Below are 20,371 nucleotides of genomic sequence, written 5' to 3'. Positions count from 1 at the left end.
ATACAGGGAACAAGAGAACGCGTTAAATGACACCATGGGGATAATCAGCAAAATCCAGACTGGGGAATTCTCCAGGAAAAATGACCTTTTTCTTCATTAAATAAGTTGCAGGGAGAGGAGGAGAGAGGAAGGAAGAGGAGAGGAGATGAGGGCAAGGGAAGAGAGAGGAGAAGAGGGAAGGGGAGATGGGAGAGGAGAAAAAAATTGATATTTTTTGTGCAATATATGAACTTATTTCTTCTTGACTTAAAGAAACTAAAAAAAAGGTTTAAAATATATATCTATGAGACAATCAGGAAAATTTAAACATTGTATATTTGATTATACTAAAGAATTAATTTCTTTTAGGTAGGATAATTGTATTGTGGTTTTGTTTTTTAAAAAATTGTATTTTTTAAAGAGTAATCTGAAATATTATGGATGGCATGATTTGATGTATAGGATTTGCTTTCCAGTTCCTGGGGGTAAGACAAGGTAGGAAGGGAAATGGAAGAGAGAAATGAAGCAAGATTGGCCACGTTTAAGCTGGCTGTTGGGTAAATGAAGTTTATTATACTGTTCCCTCTAATTTTGTGAATGTTTGAAATTGTTTATAATCAAAGAGGTTTTTATTTTTTCCCCCAATGTTGATGCCAGGGTCCTCCCAGACCAATGCCTGAGTATTAGCATTTTGAAAACAGCTCTCCTGGCAAAGCTGCCACTTAGAGTTGGACAGGTTATGTCCTGTCCAAGAGCAGCTGGATGAAGGGAGTGACTGGGGCCACATCCTCTGGGAAAGGGGTGACTTCTTCTAATTTGCATAAAGGCACAGTATGGGTTAGCTGGATTTCTGACCCGAAGTGGTTCTATCATATAGTCAGGGCCGAGAATTATTGCATTATAAGTTACAAATGTCATTTGGACCAAGGATTAAAACAAACAAAAGAATCTAGACCCAGTGGGAAGTAGTTGGCTTTTAAGCATGCGGCCATGCCCAGGAGTTCTCAACCTTGGCTGCACATTAGAATCACCTGGATCTTTTAAACATTCTGGTGCTCAGGCCACACATCACTTCAGTTAAATCAGAATCCCCAGGAGATGGAGTGAGGTCTTATTTTTTTAAAGCTCCCAGGTGATTCCAATGTGCAGCCAAAGTTGAGAACCAGTGGCCTGGTAGGATCAGTGTTTCTCACATTTTATTGTGGATGTCCATCACCTGGGGATCTTGGTTAGTGTAGATTCTGATGCATAGGGCTGGGGAAGGGAAGAGATTGTGCTCTTCCCACCAGCTCCCGGGTGATGGCTGCTGCTGCTGATCCAGGGACGCAGGTTGAGTAGCAAGGGTATAGAATCTAGTGCCTGCCCACTGTGAACTTGTGGTTCATCCTACAGACTTGAGACTTTTTGTTAGAAAGACAAGTTGTCTGGTAGGCCAAAATATTTACCCAGATACAATTGCATTCCTGGCCCAAGATTCTGCATTTCTGCCCAGTTTCTAGATGCTGCCAACCTGCCATTCTACAGACCACACTTTGAGTTAAGATGACCTAGAAAAAACATAGTGGTATTTCCATGTTACGGGGTAGATGAGCCAGAACTGCTTCCTGTAGTCATGGACCTTCCTGGCACTTCTCTTCGGTTCCTAATCTACAGTTCAACTCAGATCAGCAAGGTCAAGTTTATCTTATTTGGTACCTGGAAATCTCTTTAATTCCTAACTCCAGGTTTCTGGCTCTTTTCCAGGCAGGCAGATTGCTCCTCTCCTTGGACTTTAATTAATGGCTCTTTATGCATATAATAATTATGCCTTATATTTGCCTAGCCCTCACCAGGGTCCCGTGGAAGTCTCGTAAATCAGCAGTGCCCAGCGCCGATCTGTTTAAACCAAGTGGAGAAGCTCCTGGATCAGGGCTCTCCTGCCCAGCGGGGTCAGGCCACCATTCGTTTTCTGAGTCAAGGTTCTGGGAGGATGAGCTACAGGTTGTGATTGCCATAGAATAGTGGTTTCCAGCCTTCTTTTAGTTTTGGAATTCTTTGTTTGAAACACGACCCTTTGTGGAAATGTAAACACCACAGCAGCAAGGCTGCTTCTGGGAGAAGTGGGGCTGAGGGTGGGCATGCGCATCCCTGGGGCTGATGAGGGGCCGTGCAAGTGAAGGTGCACCTGTATCTGTGTGTGAGTGTTTAAGTATAAGAAAATAGTGAGTGTAAATACTGGACATTTCCATTAACAAAATGTCCTATAAAAACTAATAGAAAAGAACTGTAGGTTAGAAAAGATGAAAAATAAGGCAGTATGTTATGTCTTAACATATTATGTAATTCACTCAAAGACGACAAGGAAAATATAAAGGAAAAAAAGAGCAGAGGACTGGCGAGTGAAGTGTGATGGAATATGTTGAAAATTTCTCACTTCTGGCACCTAATTTCATTTAAGTTTAGCTTAATTTCCTTCAGAACTCTACCTCAGTTGATTAGATTCGCAGTACTTTGTGTAGTTGTTCTACAGCAAAGATAACCTTATTGTATGATATGGAAAAGAAGATATAGTTTGGGGAATTTAATCAACATTATATTTGTAGTTTCTCATGTTTTCTTCTATTTAGGTTTTGCCTAAAAAGAACTATATTCTCAATTGACCAATGAAGTGCTAAAATTGCTCAGTATTTACTCAAAATCAGTGTTTTGGAGGAAAGAGGTGGTAACAGTGATATAGTCTGTTCTCTTTAATATTTACTTGACGTGTTCAAAAGTGCATGCAATCATTTGCTCTTTTAAGTGTTTATTCAGAGCAGGAGAGCCCTTTTGTGTCAGTTGAGAAGGAGGGTCTTATTCATTCTTCCAAACAGAACATACATGCTGCAGACAGGAGGTACACCTCTGAGCCAAACGTTCAGGAGGCAGGAATGGGCCACACTGTACTGGTTTCGAACTGCTGAACCTCATCATCACCTCAGCCAGCATAGGGGCCGGTGCCTTGAAAAGATTCTGTCAGATCATCCATTTTTCCACCTACTGAAAACATTTACTTTGCCATCTGCTATGTCCAGAATTGGACTCACCACCTTCTTCCTTCCTTTGTCTATATCGAATATCATCAGAAACATCAGTTTTTCTTTTGCTCAGTCTTTAAACCTTGCAGTCACTTTCAACTGCTCCACTTTTATTTCTTGTATTCCATAAGTCATTAATATCTGGGGGGTCTTCGTAGTGTAGGTGGTTTTGCTTGACCTTTGATGTACAGGCCTGGGTTCTAGCCCTGGTCTGCCACTTAAACGAGCTATCCTCCTTGAGCAAACTACTTTACTTCTCAGTTTCCTCATCTGTAAAATGAAGATAATGCCTACCTTAGAGGGTAGTTGTAAGAACCAAATAGAGTATCAAATGTGTCTAGAATGTAGTCAGTGATCAATAAGTGGCCACAGGTGCTAATGTTGTTATTAAATAAGAATATTTGATCTTCCATATCCGTTCCTTTCTTTTGGTTACCACCTAGTCTAAGCTCTTAGCCCTTCTCTCTTGCATTAGTATCACAGCTTCTCTGCTAATCTCATTGTTCTCCAATCCACGTTGTCAGACTAACAGTTCCTAAACACTTGCTTTTTATTAGCATACTCAAAGATGTTAGTAGCTTCCAGTTTCTTACCTCACCATCTAAACTCTGGGATCCAGCTTTCTAGGTGTCCATTATTTGAAGGAGCCTCCTCATGGTCTGTCTGCATTCACCCTGATGTCCCCATCCCCACTCAAACTGTTAATGTATGTTGCATCCAGGAGAATCCTTTCGAAACAGAAATCTGATCCTGTCACACACACACGCACCCCGCCCCCCGCCCCACACACAGAAACCCGTTCAGCGGGCTCTTTGTATAAAATGCCGAAATCCTCACCATGATATTCACAGTCTGGTTTGGTCCACGCCCCACCTCTCTCTCCACCCTCGTCTCATACCCCTCTTGCCTTTTGCTGTCTCCGCACCAACCACAGGCCCTATTTAAAGTCTGTCTGTCTACCTTGCTGCTTCTTCCCGAGTCTTTGCACATGCTTTTTCCTCTGCCTATCACATTCTTCCCACCCCACCCTTTACTCATTCTTACTCATTATTTTGTCTCTCAGCATAGTGTCACTCTTTGGGAAAGCCTTCCCTGGCTAAGTTAAATGTGTGTGTTACCTCCTAGAACCACAGGCCCGTCCTTCAATGCATTCAGCACAGTTGCAATTTTACATATATCTGGGTGGATATTTCACAGACATATTCCTCCCTAATTAGGCAGTAAGCTCCAAGAGTACAGTTTTTGGCGACCATACCTTCATAACATGGACTTATGTCATATCCTTTTCATCACTTTGCCATTAATATGAAATGCCTAGCCTTTGCCCTCAAGTTCCTCTCACCTGCAATGTCTGCTTCACTTTCTTCCATCCACCCAGATCCATCCTTGAAGGCTCAGCTCCAAGGTCTCTTCTATAGAGCCTCTGAAAACTATGCTAGTCTTCAGGAAGCATCCTTCTTTTGTAAGTTTAGAACTCACTGCTTCATTTCACTCTTCATTATTTCTTCCATCACCCTGTTGTTTCCTGTGCATTAGTCTATTTTCCCAGTCAAATTGCAAGTCTCATGGTGCCCAGCATGATGCTAATAATCTGACTAGATCATCAGTATATGTGGATTGAACAGTTTTCATCTCTGTTTCACGAAACCTACTCAGATCATAACACAGTAAGGGTCAAAAAAGATTTGCTGAAACAAAATGTATGTCACAAAAGGGAACTGCAAAAAGAAGTTCTAGGAAGTTTCTAGAATAAAAATAAAAGTATCTGAGATTCAAACACAGGATTAATGAATTTTAGTCCCTGCCTCACCCATGGGCCCGTCTCAGAGGATTTGCAGTTCTTAAGTTGGAAGAGACTGCGAATGTGACACAAGCACTGGAAATCTCAAACACTCCTCTCTCAAGGTTTGACTCAATGGAAAGAACTTGCCCTTGTCCTCTTAAAATGGCCATCTCGACCTCTGCAGGTCACAACTCATGTACTTTACTGTGCAGCTGTAAGCATGTTCTTGTTTGTGAAATCTTTATGATTCCAAGATGTTTACTTAATAATTAAGTTGACTTAAATAAGCTTTCTATAATTAGGATGAGCATTTCAGACAGCCAAATTAAATCCTATGCTCAACCATATGAAAAACAGTCCCATCTGAAGTCATTTGGAAGGTAATACCAGGAAATCATTTTCAGCATTGCAAGACTTATTAAGAAGCTGGGTTGGAGCAACCTACTAACTTGGATATGAGAAATGCAGAATGCTTGGGGCTATCTCTGTGGCATCCTAACAGCACTGATGAGAAAGTTATTAAGCATGGACTATCCGATCCTCCTGCGTTACACTATGTTACAATTTGTCGTTTTATAGATGGGTTATTAATTTTATCAGTTGTCATTGAAGTACGGAAAATACATTTTCAGAATAAAAAAACATGGAGCCGTATCCTTTTCTAGAATGTAGCGTTTGTTTGGCAACATGGAGACTGAAAAACAGAAATGATTTGTATTTACAGTATCCAAAGTACATTGATGGAGTAATTATCAATTGCCAGTATAGAATGTTTTTGTTAAGGTATCAAATACGTAATGCGTACAGTCAGATACATATACAGCTCCATGATGTTTTACATATATGTTCACCTGTGTGACGACCACCCACATCAGTATATAGAACATTTCCAGTCTCCAAGAAGGCTTTTGCCTGCCTTTTCATGGTCAAACCCCACCACATACCACAATGTAGTCATTATTTTGATCTCTATCACCATTGTTTAGCTTAGCCTGATTGTGAAAATGTCTATAAATGAAGTCACACATTATGTATCCTTTTGTGTCTGGCTTCTTATGCTCAACATTCATTCATGTTGCTGTGTGTATCCATAGTTTGGTTTTTTTCATGCTTTGCAGAATTCCTTTGGATAAGCACACCACAATGTATCTATCTATCCTTCTGTCTGTGGACATTTGAAGTTTTTCCAGTTTTTGTTTATTATGGATAAAAGTGATATGAACATTCTTGTTTATGTCTTTCTTGTGCATGTCCATCTTGTATATGGACGCAGTACTCATTTCTTTTGTATATACCTAAGAGTGGGATTGCTGGGTCATAAGATAGGCATATGTTGTATAATTTTAATATATACTCCCAAATATTTTTCTCAAATGATTGAACAATGATGTATTTTAATTCATGAACAGAGTATGTGAATCCAAGGAAACTACTGTTGCATAGTCTAAATTATGCCATTTGTTTCTGGTTTATTAATATGAATTGATATTTTAAAAGTATATTATATTAACACAGGCACAAAAACTTGGCCAGCCCAAGTGCAGGTTAGAATTAAAGGTGAAAAGAGATTGAAAAATGTGTATAGCCTCAAATTCCATTAAAAAAATTCAGCTTTACAGAAGGGCATTAAACAATTGGAACTTTAATAGATTCAGCCATTTGGTGAATTACTCTTTCTTTTAGACTGTTGGGAATTAATGTTTGGAGATTAAAATTAATTAATTGTAATTTAGAAAAACATATTAAGAAACTTGTTTGCTTTGGTCAGGCAAGAAGGCATTGTTCAAAGAAGTTACAGGATTGTGATTTGGGCTAAACATATTCTGTTTAATAATTGAAGTTTATTCCTCCTACGCCTGATAAAAATAAGAGTTTGATGTCCCAGGCTTATGCTATTCTTTTTCTATCCATTTTTATTTTGCTCTCATAAAGTGATAAGGTATAAAGTTTTTTTTTTTTTTCATGTGACCAGGGAACTGTCTAACTTGCTTTCACTATAAGTCACTTGACTCCAACGTGTAAGTTCTTTTGGAAGGAAGACGATGTGTCTTTATCTATTTACAAGGGATTAAAGACCACAGAGTGCTAAATTTTCAGCGCAGAGACATAGGGAAATGAAAAACCCCACCCAGAGGTCTCCTGTCATGTACTTCCGAGTGTAGAATAAGATGTGGTTCTGCTTTTTCTGTTTCAGTTGTCTCAGGGATCTCCAGAACCGATTGAGCCCAATGTCTTCACAGCAGACTACCATTTATCACGTCGTTCATCAGGTGGATACAGCCTGTCCCCAAATGACCCACCAGGTAATGGTCTTCAACATAGGAAATCTGGCTTTCACAAAGATATATTGTTTATTGATATATAAGGATCAATACTGTATATTGATATATATATTGATATATACAGATCAATAGCTATCCTTAAAAGATTATCTTCAATTTAAAAGAAAAATAGAGTTTATTTCGATTATCTATGGCAATAGTTGGAAGGGACTTAAGGTAGGAATACAGAAATTCCCTGAGATTTATTTTACCCAGTTGTAGCAGCTTCCTTGATCATTTATTAATACTGTAAACAAACATCAGAATCTGTGTAGGTGAATTGTATTTCCTTTTGTTTCTTCTTGCTTATCTGATGATGGGAAATCAAATTCCCAAAAGCATCCAGGGAGATAAAAAGCAGGAGTGAAGAGTTTGAATATTTAAAATGGAGAAAATTTGAAACTTATCTGAAGAATCCACTTCAGATATATATATATATATGTAAAATTTCTTTTTTGCCTAGATCTCACATAGGGAGGCAATATAGCATAGGAATTAAAGGTGCAGATTCTGGAAACCTGGATGCCTAGATTCAAATCTCAGCTTTACCATTTAGTAGTGGACCTTGGACAAATTATTTGACCTCTCTAAACCCCGGTTTCCTTGCCTGTAAAGTTAGAGGATAAAAATGGTACCTACATCGTAGAGTTATAGTGAGGATCTGTGTAAACATGAAAAATGCGTGACCATTAAGAGGGGCTCAGGGTAATGTAACTCTTCTTGTGACATTTGAACTCTCAGAAGAGGTTTTCAAGCTACTCTTAGGTTTCAGAATTCCTAAATAATTTTTGAATCCCTATAAACTATGGTTATGTCACTCAGTGGAATGGATAGAAGTGAGGCTTTTATGGTTAAATGAAGACTTTTCATCTCCTCATCTGTGAAAGGCACTCACTTCGGTTGTACTTTTGTTGTTGCTTAATTTAGGCAAATCATTTCATGCATTAATTATCAAACTTCCCCTAAGTCTTGGACTCCTGGGATAAAGCCAACCTGTGTAGGCAGAATTTCATTTAAAATAGTCCCCGAGAAATCCATAAGATTAAGTTAACTGTTGTCTCAAGTCATTTGCTTTCAACAGCATCCCCCAGGGCAGTCAGCCAGTCTGGAGGCCAGACTTCTTACTACAGTAGCTCTGATGGAGAACTCTGGTGGAAGTCTCTCAGTGGCCTGAGAGTGAGCTGACAGACTCTTCCAGGGCAACTGGACGCCCCACCCCAAGGCATACCAGGCACGTCCCTTGTCACAGCAGCCTGGGCAAAAGCAAAGAGGCAGAGCCTGGGGGCACTTTGGGGAACACCTTTAAACTGGGCTTTAAAAATGAGCTGCCAAGGATTCACATCCTCATGCCTCCCCTCAACCTTCAACCCCTTCTCTCTTGTCTCTCCTAAGTGGCAGGGGAACTCCTCGGCGTCCAATGTTGATTGATTTGACTGGAAGCTGGTCAACGTTGCTTTGGGTGGCGCCAGGGTGGGTTAAGGTGCTGGTATATCATACTTAAATGAAACATCAAAAGTAGTATTGTCTTGTGGCATTAAAAGTATTTTATTTTCCTCTAGGCAGCCGTATGAAAGAGTCAGATCTTTTTTGTCTTTCACAGTCTATTTCTGCCTCCAAGAATTTATTTTCTTTCTAGCACCTATACTCTTTTGCCTTGTGTTTCTTAATCAGAAAACTCACCTGCCCATTAAGTAGTTTGTGTTTGAAATCACTCCTCACCTATCCTTACACACACACACACACACACGCACACACAGGCCCCTAACTTAATTGGCCAATTTATACCATGAGCAATGCCCATGAATCTTGTGCATTGTTTTGTGATGGCCAGCCAAAAAGCAGCCGAAAGTTATTAAAGGAAGAGAAACAAAGAGTTTGAATATTCAAAGCCAAGATAATTTGGAATGTGCTTGTAAGTACTCATCTTCATCATTAAGAAATTGACCTGTTTTCGCTACAGTTGAGTCGTAATTGCCAATAAGTCTAACTAAGAAAATGTGAACCAAATGTCATACTTTCCACAATTTATTTCAGGTCTACCCACCAGCTTTGATTTGGAGGAGGGAATAACATATGAACAGATGCAGGTGAGGTTTTTGCAGTGCTTCTGAAGGATTTTATTCTGTTCCTGTTAATTAAATGCTAACCTGATTTTTTTTTTCAACTTTAGACTGTGATTGAAGAAGTCCTAGAGGAAAGCGGTTATTACAATTTTACTTCTAACAGGTGAGATCTAGAGTTTGCTTTCAAATGTGAAAGATCAATTAAGATCATTGGATGTTAGATCTGATTTCTCTATCCTTGACTCAAGAGGGATTTTTTCCAACTTTTATTTTAAACACTTTTGTAAAATATCTTGGCTTAGACTAGACACTACCATGGGTAGAATGTATGTTGCCCATCTTTTGTATGGATGCAGCTGCTATATTCTCTGTTGAAAAAGAAAGGGTAATCACTTAGTAGTAATTTACTCTCATAAAAAATAATGAACGTAATGAAATTGAAAAGCATTTCTACATTGTTTTTTTAAATTAAGCATTTGTTTGTTCCATTCTAGAAGAGTTGTAAACTCAGATTTCCATCACTGAAATCTACCCATTATTTGTATAGAATTCAAGAGGAAAAATGCAACTAAACAAAGAATCACAAGTAGTGAATTTAAGACATGTTTGTGAGAAAGGGATTTGTTGTTACGTGTTGCCATTTGCTTACCCTAAATAAGAAACCTCAGTTTACTGGGGCTATGTATTATCTTCTATTATTGATGCTCTAAAAATATACTCTATTTTATCAATTTTATGCAGTTCTGGACTCATGCAATTTTACTGTTGGGCATAAAGAGTTGAGGACAATTAGTTTATTTGAGAGGATTCCAGGAAGCACTGGTAGGGGACTGAAGAAGTAATTCAATAAAGGTTTCATTTTCAAGCAAGTTACCATTGAGTGACTAGACCTTGATCCCACAGGGGAAATCTGAGAGCCAGGGTAGAGCATGTACCTCACTTACCCACTCAAGGAGTGAGGGAGCTGAGGTATTTGTCCTCCAATTTCCATCAGTCATTGTTTGAGGCTGTTGCCCAGGGGATGTTAGTTTCCTGGCATTTCTGGCCTTTGTAAGGGTGGACCAAGCAGATTCTAGAGGCCAGAGAAATCCTCAGGAAAAGAAATATAGGCACTGGCAGTTGAAAGTCAGGCCAACATGCTTTGAAGTGGCATGGATGAGGGGATATGGGCACTGGCAGTGTCTACTCCATGTGAATTGTCTCTTGACTTTTCCAAGGAACCTGTCATAACTGAATCATGAAATTGATTGTAAGCAACCACATACACATTCTATATGGCTCAAAGTAGCTTTAGGAGGCATGGTCCTATGGAGTTTGTTCTCCCAAAGTGGCCTCTTATGTGTTGAAGGAATTGCCTTTCTTTCCAGCTAGTGAAGCTGTCTTGTGACCAGTATTTAAGTTATTCTAGAAGTCTTCCCCCAAAATAACTATTAGGCATGGTAAGAGAAAGACGTTTCAAGAACATACTGTTAAGGTCATTATGTGGAAATTAGATTCTTTTTTGAGAATCTAATTTCAGTCTCCAATATTTTTTTTTACTTCTCCTATTTCAACGAGTTGTTCTTATGAATCACACATTAGATTATTCAACTGTTTGCTCTTTTGGCTTGATAATGTATTTCCAAAATACTACCTTTGTAAATTTAGTTCTGTTGTGATTTGTAACTGCAGAGAAATGATGAGTAATTCTCATTTTCCAAAGGTATATTGTTAATAGAAATTACCATCTCCATAATCACTCTCCTCCCACCATCCCTGGAGAGATTTTGAATTTTCATTTTCTACTTTTGGGCTGAGTACATGCAGCCTTCCATAAATAGTATGAATGTCTCTGTTCTTGACTCTCAGCATCTATTTATTTCAAGTGCCCTTGGCTTGTAGAGGGACCAAAGATCACTCTTGTCATTTTTTTTATCTGTATTTTCTCAGAGACTCAGGATCATGGGCAATGAATGACTTCATATTTTTGCAGAAAATTAACTAAATACTGATGAAAAACTAGGTGTTTAAGGAACTTAGGGAAGCTCTTACAAGAGCTCTTATCTTTCCTTTTTTCAAAAAATAATTTGTCTTATTTTTAAACCTACTTTTATCCTTTTTCAGTTCTACTATCATTAAGTTTTTGAAAAATCAAACATTACTTCTACTTCCAAAGACATATTTCAGTATTAAAAGACATTGTGAATTTTCTTATTATGATAAATAGATAATGATATACCTAATAATGCAGGCAAAAAATTATTTACAGTTATATTCATAATTCAAGTTCAAGCAAAATATGTTGGATATGGTATAAAATTTTCTTTAAATGCTCCAAAATAAAATGAATCACCCATTTAAAAATCCATGTAGCCATGGTATTCCCTTTTCAGCTTCTACTAATAATCATAGGATATATCTTGGGAGAAACATTCTTCAGAGTTTACTAGTAAAAATAACCCTTGCTTGTGATTAAAGCCATTACTTGTTTACTGGTTTTCCCAATTAATTCTCAAGAAATAAGTCAGGTTCTACTTAGAAGCACCTAATACTTCATAAGCAAGAAATACACATAATTCCAAATATGAATCAGATCAGCTGTGACAGTCATGATTTTTCCATAGTCAAGGGATAGAGGATGCTAAATATCACAGGATATGTTGAGGTGTTTAAAATCAGTAGTGTATTTTCCCAAATAGGTTCCATAGAATTATCAAAGATGTTAATAGATGTTCCTTGAAAAATAAAGTTTTATGACCAAATATATTTGGGCAACTCTGAAGGTACAATTTTCTATTTTTGGAGAATGTTGACACACGTTGCCATATAAAAGACTCTGAGATGTACTGTAGGAAAGGAATCTGTTGACCTTGTTTACCCCAGTGATTCCTCATCTTTTACTTGGAGCACAAGTTGAGAAAAGCTGCCCCAGCAATATGGTTAGAAATGGAAACATTTTTTAACCCCTCCACCAGTATCTACCCAGATCTGCTATTGTTCTCATTGTCATCATCATCATCTTAATTGTCATCATTGCAAAATGTTATTAAATGATCTTGATTAATTACCATGCAGAGAGAATTATATACATAATTCCTGTATTACTTAAGTTTACAACTTAAGTCAGTTCAGATTTACATACACATCTGCAAAGCATCCAGACAGCAACTGAAGCATTAAGCCAAGATATGGCACATTTTCAGCTTAGATCATAAAGTTTATATTTAGTTAGGGATAGAGAGATGCCATTTTCAAACTGAAAGTCTTGGGATAAAGCCATTATCGAGCTACTAACTATCTTTGGGGAAGATTTCTAGAACTGTTTAAATAATGAGGGGACTGTTTGGGCAGTTAGTAGGAAGAATTTCTCAGGCACAAAATGCTGCATTAGTGAAAGAAAATGATTACAGAAACAGAAATAGTATCAAGGAACCCTAACCAAAATGGGGGATTCCTCATTTCTGGGCTTCTGGGAAGGGGAGGTAGGACTGAGTGGAGACAAAGGAAGCAGTGTAAAGAAAATGAAACAAGGTCAAAACAAACTCAGCCAGCCCAAAGCAAGCTCTAGTCTTGGTCATTTGCAGGGTTGTATGATTAATTATATTTTACACATAGAAACATTTAGCTCCCTTACCAGAAGAATACAGCCTAGCATGCTTTAATTTTATAATTGTTTGTGAGAGTAAAACTGTTTGAATTCTGTGACTGAATGGATGACAAGCATATCATCCTTATATACTTAGCGGTACACATTAATATTTTATTTTGTAACAATGAAATATGTATTGAGAAGTGACAATATACAAGATAAAAAGAAATCTACATTGAATCAACTTGCATTGCTTTTTTCCCCCCAATTAACTGATGAACAGGTAAAATAGATATTTAACATACATAGGCATTTAAATGTATAAGCCACTTTGAATGAGTGTTTAGTTTTCCACTATAAATGGTTATCTGTTCCTACTGAGTTCATAGTTTGAGAAAGACAATGTTAGCACTGAACTTCAGCAAAAGGCAGCTTTCTAAAAATGTCCCCATTCTATTATGTTTAGAATCACCTTTGTATTCGTTGTGATTTATTTACTTATATACCTGAGCCACTGTTTTTGAAATTGAATGTGTGAACTAAAATATTTGTGACTATAGAGAACTCTTCCACTCTGAATCTTCTAGGTATCACTCCTATCCATGGGGGACCAAGAATCACCCAACCAAAAGATGAAAATGCTGCATTTTGAATGGACTTGATTTTCCCTGTGAAGTTCAAGTTCTGGACTTCAGCCACTACTGCAAGATGCCCAAGGATTGGGTGCTGCTAAAAGAGTGTGGAAGAGAAAAGACCAAGATGCCATGGTGCCCGCAGGACCTCTTTCTGAAAGTCCGGTGCTAGGCTATATGACAGCTGAAGTGCTTGGAGGCTCCATTCCTAGGACGCATGATATACAGGATGGCAGGGCTCAGAGTGCTCCTGGGAGAAAATGCTGCACGATTCACCTGCGGGAAAAAACCCCACTCCTCACAGAACTTTCCTCCAAGTTGAGAAAAAAAAAAAAAAACCTTGTCATATTTTCCAAAGGAATATTTTATACTTAGGATTGCTGAAACTATGTTTAAAGGCATCTAGCCTTTCATGTATAAAAAATAGTTTTACATAAAGAAAATTATAGGACTCAAAATAATAGTATATTGGGCAATTCACTGTATCCCTTTATTCTTTTTTTATCTTAAAACAAATTCAAAATATGTGATTGAATTTTTTTTGTTTGTTTTTTTGTTTGTTTTAATGAAAGGGTTGGTTCTCTCTTAACCACTTGGGTGCTGGTGATCTTGAACTGGGATACAGTGTAGACAGTATTTGTAACCTTGCACAGCCTTTGGGAATAACTGTCAAATTGTCAGATTGAAGTTAGACTAATAGAATATGCTGATGTATAGTGTGTATATGTACATGTATATGGGGGGAGAGGGGAAGTTTTGTCTAGGCTAATGCTTTGCTGCTAATCAAATTTATAGTGTTTTTAGAGCACTTTGAAGAGTTCATAGAATCTATGAGAAAGATGCAATATTCCTTATTCTAAGTTCCTTCTTACTAAAGTTACCTACATTGCTTTAAAACTTTTATTGTTTGGGAATTTGAAATGAAAATAAGTTACATAATAAAGCACAAGTTCCTTCTTTATTCATTGAGCTGTCCCTAAAAAACAAATCAGATGCCAAACAGTGTCCCAATCCTATGTAGGGAGAATTTATGATGAAAATTTTCTAGATTCTTATTGGGCTAAAATCTCTTCAACTGCCTTCTAATAACTGGTGTAATGTCAAGAAAGGCCCTTATTGCCGAATCAGATTGCACTTCTAACTACTTAAAGAACATTTTGATTCTATATAATTAGTAATCAGAAAGCTGAAATAATGCTTTTTATTTACTTCTCACTGAGTTCTGTTATCTTTATTTGCATTGATATATTTTTAGCGTGATTGAAGAGAATTTAGTTCAATATATTTACAGTGCTTGAAACACAATAACGTTTTGTATAGTATGGAAAAATCTCAATGTGAATCCAAACTATTTTTACAGTTAGTATATTTAATACTTAAATGGTATCCAAATTCCCTTTAACCAATGCCTTTGAACGTTGCCAATGAATCTTTGTCTTTAAGCCAAATTAATAGTTACAAATACACTGTAATTTAAAATAATAGATGCAAATATAATAATGAAAAATTTCAGTTTCAGCTTTCAAACGAATTCCATCCATATGTGAAATTTACATGTGAAATCAAAATGCTATGATTTTGTTGACTTAAACCAGGCAAAATTTTATTCCTATTCCAACTTAATTTGAACCTGTACTATTGTTTTTTATATCTTTTCATGTATGGAATGGGCACATTTCCTCATTGTTATAGGAGGCACAAGTGTAGAGGGGCACAAATTTTAATTGTGATAGAAGGCAGTATCTACAAATAAATCAAGCTATAGGATGAAAGTTAGAACACTAAAGTTCTTTCTCAAATGGTAAAATACAGTAAAATAGAATAATATTCGGAGGTCACAGCTTCGTAAGAGAAGAGAAATTATTTATTTACGGGTATTTTTAAATGCATACAAATTGACCTTATTGACCAGAAAGGGGGTAAAATGTTTCTATTTAACTAACTCTCCTAGACCATACAAATGGCATTTATTATGCTAGAAGCTAGTAAGAATTAACAAAAATAAGCAAATGAATGTCCTTTTCAATAGCAGCTTTAAGCCCATCAATTCTACCCTGATAGAAGCATTCTTTTGCCAAAATAACGAATGTGTTCTATTTGAGTCCCTCCTTAAACTGCCAGTCACTGAATCAACATTCTCCCAGTGCAAGACCAAGCCCGTAAGAGAAAGTTCGGCACTGGGAAGGGAACCTTTTGTGCATGGTATCATATCTCAACAGTGAAGGTGACTTTTCAAAAGCCCTTGCTGTCTAACTTTCAAACAAGGAGCCCCTCTCCTCACAGTTAAACAAGAATGATCATTTCATTTTGACTATCTGAACTGTCTTCTAGTGCAAAGAAGTTGTTACTTGAACTTAATAGGCCTCATAACCTTTTCGTGATTGCATTTAGAATTTTTCTCTTTCTTTTTTATAATTTTTAATTATTTGTTTTGCAATGAAATCTCTATGAATTCATCTAATTCTCAGTCACTGAATATTTGTAGGGAACAGAATATGAATCAGTCTTTTCAGATCACTTTTGATACACTGATACTTCAGTTAATTATGTTTTGATCCACCAGCTCTATGGAGATATGTGTACTTGAAACCTTAACTTGCTTTTTAAAAGCAAAATGTTCCATTCTCAGGGAAGTGACTGCAGCCGCCATATGTGCTTACTGGTTGTTAACCTTGTCCTCTTCCAGATGTGTGATATTTAGAGATCTTCAGGGAATAACAACATGGACACTAGACCCAGTGCTCATGGATAAATTTCAGAAACCTTCTAGAGAAATGCTGCTTGAGTTTAATATGGACATTTGTGTGGCATTGTGCAGTGTGCACAGTCTGTTTTGGCATTCTAAAGCAGAACCTAGTTAAGAAACACTGTTATGAAGTTTTACCCAGGAGTTTAACTCCTGCTTAGGAGGAGTTAAGGTCTTCCTAGAGGTACCTCCTAGGGGTACCATTTATGACTTATTAAATACTATGAATTTTGATATTCAAAAACAAATACAAGACTGGTTGATTATGTGCAATTCCAGTAATATCATCAGTTAATCACTACTTATATTTAAGATGTGTGAAGGCAATAATATTCTTTAGTCAATTCTATCAGTATTAATATGCATAGAATCCACATCCCTCTTTTTGATTTGCTGAATTGCAAAATGTATTTATTGCTATTTTTCTCTTTTGTTTGGAATGATAAGAAACTGCACAGTAAATATGCTGGATTCCTTTAAAAATGACTTCAGCTTCTATTTGAAGGCAGGAAAAACTTCTTTTTAAGCTACTTGTATAGTTTGCCTTTTTTTTTTTATGGTGTGTATTTGTAAGCACAAGAATTAACTGGCAAGGCAATGCAAAGGAATCAGGGCAGAAACAGCTTCTCAGCACCCTGGAGATGCAGCTATAAAGGGCTCCTAAGCAAGGGAAGCTCAATGCTTGCATATATGGACTTTGACTCTTTGGGTGAAATTCCGTTCAAATTTGAAATTCTTCATGTTTGACAACTAAATGTGATAATAAGTGTATTTTATATATACCTTTATGATATCTTTCAGATTGTATCCTTTGATGGAAATTGACATAGTTTTGGATAGATTATTTTTTCAATTGAAATGTGCTGCTAACAGTATGCTTACCCTTGAATGCTGTTTTTCAGATTGATAGGAAGACACAAATGTCTCAGGGAAGCAACTTTGTGATAAAGAAATTCTTATGTGTGTCATTACGGTTAAATTGCATATTGTAAATATGACTATTGTGGTTGTTATATTCCTTCTGTGATGTTTTGAGATTTGAAAGTGGGACAGGAAAGATTTTATGATTTTGACAGGGTGACTGATGGATGTTACAATTTTACACTCCCTCTGGGTCCATGGGCAATAGTTGTTTTTAAATGCAAAGATCACACACCCTAAAATTTTAGCAGCATTCTTGGTGTGTGAGGTATGCTAGATTTTTCTTTTTTACTACATATATGCAGCAATTAACTAATATAATTTTTTAAAAATACAGTTTATTGCTTTATCCTAAAAGTAAATGAACTCTATTCTCTATTGAAAACTGAATATTATTCCTCTAACCATGACAAGCTGCCTTTTTTCCATTTTGTACTATGAAGCTTTGCACTGTACCCAGGAACTGTATTTAGAGGTAGCAGAAGTGTATTCTAGCAAATACGCGACTGCTTAAAGGCTATCATCTGGAAGTAGCTTACCTTTGTTTCCTCTGAACAAAGAGAAGTCTTTATAGAAAGTCACTGTCATTTTGACAGGTAATCACCAAAACTGGATGGGTGCTTGGAATTGATCTGGTGAGTTCACAAATGAAAAATTAGCTGAAGCTTTTGCAGGCATGTGAGCATCTGGTCCCGTAAAACAAGTAGAGAGAGGTTTGTACTGGAAATAACAAACAAGAGGAACCAACGTTTTAAGGCCTTAGCACCTTTAAGTCAGACTATGAAGGTCACTTAGAAAATAATATTCTGAACCCTTCACTTAGCTCTACATTTCAAGCACCATTTGAGTCAGCATTCTGAAAAAGAATATAAAGCTTATAAATAGCTATTAAATTTTAGCTTTCCTTGCCCTCCATGCTTTCTGCGTTTACCTCATACTTTAGTGAAGTTTGAAGGAAATGTAGCTGGTTTAGGGATTCCTCGTGTCAAGAAGGAACACATGAAGTATTTGTATGAACCCAACATTGCATTGAGGGAGGTGAATAAACATAAGGACTCAGAAGTGAAATCCCAACTTGTTAGAGATGAAAGATGAATCCTTCAGGAAGGGGGATGATCCCCAATAAAAAACTGCTTTGAGAAGTTGGAGGGCAAGTAGAAGGCAAATGGTTCCCCAGTGCCTGGCATCGCCCAGCAGGCCAGTCACGGGGTGGTGAGTGATTGGCAAGGGGCCAGGAGCTTGAATGATTCCTGCTGCTGGGTCTCCTGGAAGCAGCTGGTCAGATCTTTCCCCAGCATGCATTATCCTGGACTGTCACCTTGGCACTGTCACCTGTAAGTTGACCACCCAGAGTAGCAGCAGATGGCTTCCTAAGGCTCCCCTGTAACTTGCTGATCAAATCTTTAGGACAGGGTCCCTATGGAGCATTCTAAAGACATTAGACTCCTCAAAGAAGCAGTTTTGTCTGCCATTACGTGAACGTGGTTCTGCCCCTGGGGTCCATGTTTTCTTCCCCATCTCTCATCCGTGGCCTCAGGCCCATTTCATCTGACAATATAAATTTTACAGAAATATATGTGGAACTTAAATAGATAAATGCAGGCAGATTTGAATACGTTTACATTTAGCTCGATTAGAAAAGAAACATTTCAAAGTATTTCAGTTGTTTGCAAGTAAACTAGTTGATAATCAGGCTGTGGAAAAATTCCATCACTTAGCTTTCCCAAAATGGGAAACAAAAATCACTTAAAAGTGTTTTCAGTACATTTTTTTTACTGACATTTAGTGGATCAAAACTGAATTATGATGCTTCCTGTGTTCTATTGTTCCCAGTGGGGAGTTTGTCGGGATCAAAAGAAAAACAGAGCTGTCCTCTGAAAAGAAGGGCATCCCCTACTCTCCTGTTGCCCAGAGATTCTATTTTCTGGACAGCCACGAGTCCAAAACAAAGGCTTGTGTCCACAGAATGGAAAAGTACTTTCAATTTGCTTTTTTCCCCTTAGCCTCTGAGAGAGTATCCAGCCCCATCCCCAGGCCTCTCTCCTGTTGGCACATACCCCCTCCCCATTCCTACCAGAGGAACAGACTGTTACAAGGTTTCCTGTGGGAAGCCCTGTGTTATTAGAGGGAATATATGTAGTTCTGTGATGGTGTGTGATATGGAAGACAGAGAGATGATGGACTCCTCTGCACATGATTCTGTCCTTCTAAAACCTCCAAAACAGTTCCTGCATAAGCACACCGAGACTTTAAAGGGATAAGGAAGTTGGAGGCCTTAGAAGAGAACAAAAATGGAATGCCTCTATAAAAGATTTATATAAAAGATTCAAGTGGCCTTTGTTTTTGCTGTCGCTTAAATATGCTCTGTAAAATGCTAAAGAAAATTAAAAATGTATTTTAAACCTTACAGGAAAAGAATTTCTCTTTTGTCAAGAGTTTATAGCAAATGGTCATCTTTTTTCTCTCACGAGCTCCCCAATCTCTCCTTTTATGCTTTTAAGTATTTTGATTTTAAAAAAAGTTCCAAACAGGCAGTCATATATGTGTTTAAGCTCAAATGTGTTCTGCAGCAATGGGATACATAGCAATTATCTATTGCCACAAATGTGGCATAACAGCACCTTAAATGACTTAGTGACTTAAAATGACAAGCATTTATCATTTCTCATGAGTCTGTAGGTCAGCTGAGTGATGTTCTGCTGATCTGAGCCAGGCTCAGCTGATCTCCGCTGGGCTCCCTCATGTGTCTATGGTGAGCTGGCGGGTTGCCTGGGGTCTGGCTGGTCTAGGATGGACCCAGAGGGGACAAGTCAGCTTTCCTCCCTGTGTATCTCACATCCTCCCATCAACCTAGCACATGTGCTTTTGTGGTGGTAGCAAGAGTTGAAGGAAGAATGTAGAAACACAAGATTCCTTTGTCAAGCCTCTACTTCCATCGTGTTTTCCCCATTCCCATTGGCCAAAGCAGATCACACGGTCTAACCCAGCATTCATAGGGGGAGGTGTATCAGGTGTTTATTGCTGTGTAACAAATCACTATATACTTAGCAGTTAGAAACAAAACACTTCTTTTTATCTCACAATTTCTGTAGGTCAGAAGTTTGAAGATGCCTTAACTGGGTCCTCTCATCGGCTGGAATCCAAGTATGGGTGAGGGGCTGGGGTCTCATCTGAGCCTTGGGATCCTCTTCCAAGCTCATTTGATTGTTGGCTGACTTCGGTTCCTTGTGTTCGTAGGACTGAGATCCTCAGCACCTAGAGGTCACCTGTAGTCCCCTGCCACGTGGCCCTGTACATGGACAGTT

General features: G+C 37.8%; 1 protein-coding gene across 8 annotated transcripts in view; it reads left to right on the top strand.

Annotated features, from left to right (window-relative positions):
- NEK10 (NIMA related kinase 10) overlaps positions 1–19,463 on the top strand; it is a 225,098-nt gene extending 205,635 nt beyond the window's left edge. For all 8 annotated transcript variants that reach the window (XM_087430638.1, XM_087430637.1, XM_087430634.1 and 5 more), the window contains 4 exons: positions 7,010–7,118; positions 9,171–9,223; positions 9,307–9,362; positions 13,355–19,463. In XM_087430638.1, coding sequence (XP_087286764.1) covers positions 7,010–7,118; positions 9,171–9,223; positions 9,307–9,362; positions 13,355–13,403 — 267 coding nt within the window. In that variant the 3' untranslated portion in view covers positions 13,404–19,463. The remainder of the gene's footprint in view (positions 1–7,009; positions 7,119–9,170; positions 9,224–9,306; positions 9,363–13,354) is intronic.
- Positions 19,464–20,371: the final 908 nt, after the last annotated feature.

Source organism: Ceratotherium simum, chromosome 5 (genome assembly GCF_057802395.1).
Source record: "Ceratotherium simum simum isolate JZ-2026a chromosome 5, ASM5780239v1, whole genome shotgun sequence".
NCBI classification, from domain to species: Eukaryota; Metazoa; Chordata; class Mammalia; order Perissodactyla; family Rhinocerotidae; genus Ceratotherium; species Ceratotherium simum.
This window is presented reverse-complemented; position numbering and strand designations above follow the sequence as displayed.